At 35.4% G+C, this 7,999-nt stretch overlaps 2 protein-coding genes across 2 annotated transcripts; both read right to left on the reverse strand.

Moving 5' to 3' along the window:
- Positions 1–340: 340 nt before the first annotated feature.
- On the reverse strand, positions 341–1,464 carry LOC125837741 (uncharacterized). Its single transcript, XM_049516816.1, has 3 exons — positions 1,151–1,464; positions 659–1,006; positions 341–566 (listed from the first exon to the last, which is right to left on the reverse strand). The coding sequence occupies exons 1-3, from the start codon at positions 1,462–1,464 to the stop codon at positions 341–343; spliced, it is 888 nt and encodes a 295-aa protein (XP_049372773.1).
- A 413-nt stretch (positions 1,465–1,877) lies between these two features.
- Positions 1,878–2,522, reverse strand: LOC125837742 (uncharacterized). Its single transcript, XM_049516817.1, has one exon. The coding sequence runs from the start codon at positions 2,520–2,522 to the stop codon at positions 1,878–1,880; it is 645 nt and encodes a 214-aa protein (XP_049372774.1).
- Between the last annotated feature and the right edge of the window lie 5,477 nt (positions 2,523–7,999).

Consider the following 7,999-nt stretch of genomic DNA (forward strand, 5'->3'; position numbering starts at 1 on the left):
TCACAACATTGCTACCCACGTTAGGCTGAGAAATACTTTGAACTATTTCATGAGCCAACATAACATTATCTGTGATGAGCCTGCCTTTGACAAAACCACTTTGATTAAGGGATATCAACTTAGGTAAAAGAGTGTTAAGTCTTCTAGCAAGAATCTTGGAGATAATCTTACTAGAAAAGTTGCTTAGACTAATCGGTCTAAAGTCAACAAAATTAGAAGGAGAGTTGACTTTCAGGATTAAAACAAGGCAAGCATGAGAATAATATTTGGTCAGAACCAGAGCTTTGAAGAAACTTTGGATAAAATTCACTAACTCTGGTTTGATAATTTCCCAACATCTCTAGTAAAACATGCCATTAAAACCATCTGGTCCAGTAGAACTAGTAGGACTCATATTAAAAATAGTCGTTTTAATCTCGCCTTCATTAGGCATAGTGGACAACATAAGATTATCCTCGTCGATGATACATTCAGTGATGCAAGACACAACATTATCATCCACTGTATGTTCAGGGAGATGAAAACGTTTAGACAACTGTTTGACAACAGCTTTACCAATCTTATCACTATCTTGGATCCAATTGCCATTGTGGTTTTGTATTCTATGGATCTAAAGCCTTCTTCTCGTGTCTTGTCTTTGATAACATTATGAAAGTACCAAGTATTGTTATCTTCTTCCTCAAACCATCTAATTTGAGCTTTCTGTTTTAGCAAAGCCTCTTGCATTGCCATCCAAGAAACATATTCCGCTTGGCCCTTATTTAAATTAACGGTGGACTCTTCAGTGTTATCCATAACATCAATATCTTCAAGTCTTTGTACTATCTCCTCCCATTCCTCAACTTTTTTGAAGATATCTCCGTCTTTAGACCAAACACTAAGAATTTTACTCAAGTTCTTAAGCTTTTGTTGCATGATCCACATAGGGTGACCCTTAACATGGATTATCCATTCCTTTTCCACAACATCATAAAAATCAGGTTGATCGATCCAGAAATTGAAGAATCTAAAGTATTTTATAGGTTCTTGTTAGTTGTGAAAACATTTTACCAGTAAAGGTCTATGATCTGACCCTGTCCTGCTCAAATGTCTTACCATAATATTTTGGAATTTATGAAGCCAACCATCATTGATAAGCACCCTATCAAACCTTTTCCATATCCTCTTTCTCGGCCTCCTGTTGTTGCACCAAGTGTGAGTAGAGCTCACGTAACCTGCATCTTCCACCCCACATCTCACCATACAATTGGCAAAATCCAAGCTCTCAATAGCCTGATACAGTTTTCCTCCTAGTTTTTCGGAAGCCTCCAGGATAACGTTAAAATCTCCCCCTATGCACCAAGCATCTTGCACTTGAGAGTTCATGTTAGCAAGGCTATCCCATAGGTCCACCCTCTCTATTTCACTATATTTAGCGTAAACAGAAGTTATATGCACCCCATTTACGCCAGAGCCATTATCCATATACAAAGTGGTTTGTTGGTCTTCATTCGATACTATCGTGGCATGTAAATTTTGATTCCAAAAAAACCAAATCTGCCCAATATCATTGCTAATGCAGTGATGGAAACGCAAAAACTTTTCATATCCCTCAATCTTGTTCATGTTGATAAAAGGTTCAAAAATTGCTACAAACTGGATGTTATTCCTTTTGACTAGACTCTTAAGTCTGTGTATTGCTTTTTTGGTCCTCACACCTCTTATGTTCCAAAAAAGTGCATTGATCATAAAGACATTATATGGATTTTTTTGTGTCCTTCCCTTACTCAAAGAGATGGAATTCTTAGTACTTCTTTTGTGATTTCTTCTTTGTCTTCTTCCCCTCTTAACTAGAGATAAGCCACACTTTTGTACAACTTCTTTCATATGGTACCTCCCTAGGTCATTAGAGTCCCATTGTTCATCCTCGGAAAGTTGAATCTTTTAGAATTAGCAGTCTCATCGTCAACCCCATCCATTGAGCTATCTCTTATATCTTCTTCCTCCGTATGGTAATTCTCTGTATCGTGGCGTAAGTTGAGATCCACCACAAGGTTTATCCCCTTCTGGTTTTTTATCTCAGTATTTAGGCTAGATTCCATCACTGAATTTTCCACAATCTCATTACTGCTTCCTTGTGTATCCAAATATTTGGTATTTACCTCTCTTCTTCTTTCCACTTCGAAATCCTCAACATCTTCTGTCATTAACGCTTGGTTGACCTCCGGAGGTACATTAGAGGAACTTTGTTGATCCCTGTTGACACATTCCATGGTCCTTTGTTCTGTCTTTTCAGGAAATCCCTCATTCGAGATTTGTTTTACATTGTTGTTATAAATACTATCGCCAGCCTCTGGTTTATTACTGGTATGTGCCTCCTTCTGAATTATATCTTTCTTCTTATCCTTCCTCTTGTTGTTGGTGTTATTTCCAGCTTCTTGTTGGTCTTTGTTCAGCTTGAAGGTAACCTTGGTTTTCTTTTCGAGAGCCTTATTGCTATCTTTCTTCTTCTTCTTTTTGTTTTTGTTTATTCTAACAACCATCTTGTCCTTATCCTCCTCCTTATTGAGATTTCACACATCATCAGTCTCTTGTTCCTCGTATTTCTCCTCATTTCTTATCAGCTCATTGTTGATAGTTTCAACATCAACATTTTCTATATTCACAGTTTCCTTGTTCTTGTTCTTTCGCTTTGCTTGAGGTCTGCCAGCTTGAGTATTTTGTTCTACATCTTCGGCATTCTGGTCGTTAGCATTCGTGGCCTTACCATTATCTTCGGCATTGCTTGTTTCTCCTTGTTCCGCTCTCTTAGCTTTAGTATTTTCCCTTTTTGCCTCTATGATCCTCTTTCTCTCCAAGATCCAACAATCATTCATATTTTGTCCCAATTTTTTGCAGTGTTTGCAATATTTTGGGATATTTTCATATTCCACCTTCTGGGTAAAACCAGTTAGTGGAGAGCCTTCATGTTTGAGCCCCACCCAAACCTTGTTTAGCCTTGGTTTGAGTAGGTCGACTTCTACTCTCACATTTGCCATGCTGGGTCTTGTCTTACTTTCTATTGCAGCGTCAAGGGATAGAGGCGTCCCAATGGGGATAAGAAGTTGTTTAACATATGGCCAGTTGTGCATATGAAAGGGTAATTCAGGTAAGAGGACCCATACCGGAGCGATGGGGATGCCCTCCTCCGGCTTGAAGTCGGGGGTCCATTTTTGCATCCACATTTGCAATCCCTCTATTTCAATCATTCTTCTATACCAAACATTCTGAAAGTCTTCATCATTCGAGCAGTCGATGAACACATTATAGTTGTCGTAAACCCCAAATTTGACAGAGCCTTTGAGCGCTACCAATTCCTTGAATTTTGATCTAATTTTGTCAATTTGGGGCCTAGGTTTCAAAAAAATTCCAACAATGGTTCTCCTACAGTCTTGTTCCATGATTCCGTAATAGTCCGCAGCTTTGAAGATTACTGTTGGAACACCGTTGTGAGTTGTTTGCCTTGCCATCACTTTTTCACGTTTTTGGGCAGATGGAATTGTTGTCGACGACGTCACAGAGACGAGAGGCATAAGAAATTTTCTCTTGTACTGAGTCGTTTGGTGGTCCAGTCCCTTTAGGAGTTTCTAGTTTCCCCCTCAGTCCCACCAGACCTTGTCTGTCCAGTGGTTCCATGACGGAACAGGGAGGAGAGAGAGAGTGTAGAACTAGTCGTTAATAGCCGTTGTGAACTTTTGTCCAAAAACCATCTATTTTACATGGTTTTATGATGTTAGAATTTTAGGTTTACGGGCACATATCACAGGTTGAAACAACTAAAATAAACGCAGAACATGCAATTTTATACACTTAAGTAAAACAAATCAACAAAATAAAGAAACAGAAAAATCGAAGAAGCTAGGCAAAATAATCAAAGAAAGTAGAAGTGTGATACTTACAAAGCCGAGGAGGTTGAACACACTCAAGATCAATCATCACAACAGCACGGACTGAAACCTGAAAGAGAGAAATTAGAATTAACAGTTTGATTAGAAGGAGATGATATCTTACTACATAAAGAGTGATAAACATACTCCACAAGTCTGCTGCTTCTAAATAGTGTATAAAAAGGTGGTTGTGTGAGGATGTATAGCATCTTATGCACAAGGTTAGATCCTAACCCACTCTTTTGTTGATTAAAAATATAGCATTTTGAATTTGTGTGGACTATTGGATTGATATTCTCTTATTATTATTAGTGTGAAAATTTAAGGTGTCGTGACCAGAATAACAAGCTTAAAAAGGAAATTTTTAACTATGCAGTTCACATAAAAAAACTATATCATATTATAAGGTAAAATTACACTTTTGAAGGATAATGCAAATTTTGTCCTAGAAAGTATAAATTAACAAATTTATTAAATAATAACAATTATTGCATCTTATTTTGCAGTATATGAACACATCAATAGATACAACATGCCACACCAAAAAAACTACTGGAAAAAACCTAGATGGTTCATAAAGCATAAACAAAATGGAGCTTTTCGCAAAAAAAAATCATATTCAAATTAAACGACATAAATTTACTTTGAAGAGAAGAAAAATCTAACAAAATGTCCACATATTATTACTCCCAACAAAGATCAGTAAAAATCAAGTGAGGATTGAAGTAAGAAGAAAAAGTTGGTTGAGTTCTTCAATAAAAAAGAAAGATGTTGATTTCCGTTTTAATAGGCATGAACAGAGACCTAAAGCTTAATTTCTTTTCACAAACCTGAATATCAGGAGATGTAGACCGCCCTGATTTTTCTCCAACAATGATCAGTTCATAATTCTATGGATTTGTGGGTCTCTCTAGTTTAACAGTCGAGTATCTAACTCCCGTATTGGAAAGGGTGCGGAAATGGGTGTGGTTGAGAGAGTACAAGTCATGGGTGTCAAATGGGTATAGATAAACTCAACTAGGAGCATTTACATTTCCTCATGTTTTCTGTAATCAAGCACAATGTTTAAAAATAGACATTAAATTTATTTTCATGATGATTAAACAAGAAATACTAGAACAAAAATATAAAAATAATTTATATAATAATCAAATTCATCCAAACGAAATCAATGCTCAACCATCACTCGCAGTCGCAGCATACTTGGAAGGAAAAGCCATCATATTTTTAGGCATCTTTTGTTTTTCATCTCCTCAACATAATGGCTTCACTTGCTGCAACCGTGGCAGTGCAGGTACGTTTTCTTTATTTGTTACCATGTTTCCATATATAAATATAATATAATATTCAATTTAATTCATTAAACTGTTTTCTTGATTTTCTTCTATAATTTTTATATTTAATTTATTTTAGTTTCAAACTTTTTCATCTCACACCAATTTAATCATACAAATAAAATACACTATATAGCACAATTCATAAAATTCATACTAAAAAGGGACAAGTAATAATGCTAAATGTGAGACAAATAATTATTTATAAAATATATATTTTTGGACTCACATCAACACCTCACACTTAAATTTTTGCTCTTCTTCGAGCTAGCATTAAAGCTCCTCTCAAAAAAATCATACTAGTAATGCCACCATTTTGGTTGATACAAACAATTAGGCCATCCACAAATTTCATAACATCAAATACACTTCTCAATCATTATGGAAGATACACAAATAAACAACAAATCTCTCACCTCCTAACCTCAAGGAAGGACACTGAACCTATCAAATTTCAGCTTGCTCACCTACTTTCATCAAAGAAAGCTAGTAAAATCACGTATCTATCATGAAACAGGTGTCCTCACAAGAAGAAATAGTCAACATACTCAATTTAAAAGAGTGAATATAAATTAAGGACTTAGCATCAAAGAACAACTCTCACACTCACAAATAAAATTCACATGTATGCACAAAGAACCATAGGTTTGCTCATTGTGCACATCTCCACTAATTAAGCATGCTTGAATAGAATCAAATAGGACTTTGATAGGTTTTAATGAAGGTTTGGGGACGGGTAGGAAAACAATATAATAGTGACTTGCTCTTCCCTAAGCACTTTGCACTTCTAGACTTCATCACCCATTATTTATATTTTTTTATTTTTAGTCCTCTCTTCAACAATTATTTCACAAGTAATTCTCGTTATCTCAAGAATGCTTCAATTATGTTTTTTTTTCTCTTTTTTTTCTTTTTAATGCCAAATTCTTTTAAAGGAGGGTTTTGACATCACTTTGTAGCTATCATTGATTACTTTTTTTACTGAACCGTTCATTTTCTTCAGATTTAAAACTTATAATAAGTCTATGCTACAATACTCAAGGAAGCAAAGTGCAAAAATTAGGGATTCAACAAAAGAGTCGAGGAAAAATAAGGCTATCAGCAAAAGGTCATAGGCTCAAGAGGCTAACTAGTGATATAATGACTGAAAAGGCTAAAATTTACAAAAACAAATCAAAGAAAGTCTTATCATCTTCTAAACAAAGAAACAATTTTATTCTGCTTCAATAACATGCAGTGCAAATTCTAGACAAAGATGCAAAATATGAAATAAATTCTCCAATTCAATATTCCACGCATAATCTCAAAGCATAATCCACAATCACAATATAAGCATATGGCATGGGTTCCTAGGAAATTCATCAAACACATACAATACAACTCAATTCATGCATAATAAGATCATATAGATTGAATATAGCCACAAACAATTGAATCCATTAAAAAACATGCAAAACCCTAGAATTTGGATTTACATCATAAAGGAGGTTCGAAGAAATCTTTGGAACTCAATAGATGAAAGGGAATCCATTAAAGAACTTTCCACATACCTTGATAAATCCCAGGTCTAGAGTTTGCAAGAGAAAATTTGAAGCTTGAAGAACCCTAAAATTTCCTTTGAGAGCCTTGGCGAGAATTTGGAGAGAAAATCTTGAGAGATTTTGAGAGTTTTTGGTGAATGGAAAGGAATGGGTAGATTTCTAAGAGTAAAATCGGTTATAAGATTTAGTTATATGGTCAAAATGTCATTGTTTAGGAGTTAAAATAGTAGGAAAAAACCCAAATGACCATAACTTAAAATATACCTGAAGTGACCTACAATACGTAGAAACTTCTACGGACCATTTTGGTCTTTTGTAGAGCAAGTACTGGAGGTCTAAAATTCAATCAATTTCCACGAACGGTTCCTACAGTCCGTATATTTCCTACGGGCCGTAGACACCAACCGTAGAAACTAAAGTCAACCAGAATTTTCACTGAGTGTGGAACCCCTCATACAGGCTGTAGAACCTTCTACAAACTGTCTTGATGGTCCGTAGTAAAACTTCAGAGACTTCAAAAACTCTAAATTCCAAGACCACTTCCTACAACTATCTTCTACGGATTGTAGGACCTTATACGGTCCGTAGGTGTCTTCCGTACAACCTGCACCATTGCCAAAAATGCAATTTTCCCTTCCTCATCAACTTACCATTTTCAGGGGTGTTACAAACCCAAAATCTAAGTTCATGATGACACACACCCCAAACCTAACCCGGTGTGTAAGCTAAAGAATCCAACTCAAGAATCATCTCAAATGTTCCATAAAAAAGGTAAATACGCATATGATACTTTTAGAATGAAGTCGAGTCATAAATGAAGAAAAACCAAAATACAACAAAGAATTACCAAAACTTGTTATCATAAGTTTTAAAGAGCAATCTAACACAATATCTGAATACAAAATACAACACTCATCTTTGAAATATACATACATGTAGAAATGAAAGATGAAGTTGTGGTGAGATCCCCATTCGGGCCTTTATTCAAGCTTCATCTTTCATTTCTTTCTTCACATATTTCAAATACAAGTGTGGTATGTTGGATTCAGATATTGTGTTTGATTTCTCTTTAATAGTTATGATACCAGGTTTTGAGATTCTTTGTTGTATCTCGATTCCTCTTTGTTTATGACATGACTTCATTCTAAAATTCTCATATTTGTGTTAACATTCATTTGCACAACATTTGAGATAATTAGTTGGATTTTTTTGGCTTATA

This window comes from Solanum verrucosum, unplaced genomic scaffold, assembly GCF_900185275.1.
Source record: "Solanum verrucosum unplaced genomic scaffold, falcon-dt-bn FXZP01000029.1, whole genome shotgun sequence".
NCBI lineage: Eukaryota > Viridiplantae > Streptophyta > Magnoliopsida > Solanales > Solanaceae > Solanum > Solanum verrucosum.

Excerpts from the sequence above, each read along its gene's own strand:
- LOC125837741 (XM_049516816.1), bottom strand. The coding sequence starts at position 1,464 with ATGGATAATGGCTCTGGCGTAAATGGGGTGCATATAACTTCTGTTTAC. Across the intron at positions 1,007-1,150 it reads AGAAAGAGGATATGGAAAAG|ATTCTTCAATTTCTGGATCG; the intron begins GTTTGATAGGGT and ends AAAATACTTTAG. Across the intron at positions 567-658 it reads GAAGAAGATAACAATACTTG|TGATAAGATTGGTAAAGCTG; the intron begins GTACTTTCATAA and ends GATCCAAGATAG.
- LOC125837742 (XM_049516817.1), bottom strand. The coding sequence starts at position 2,522 with ATGGTTGTTAGAATAAACAAAAACAAAAAGAAGAAGAAGAAAGATAGC.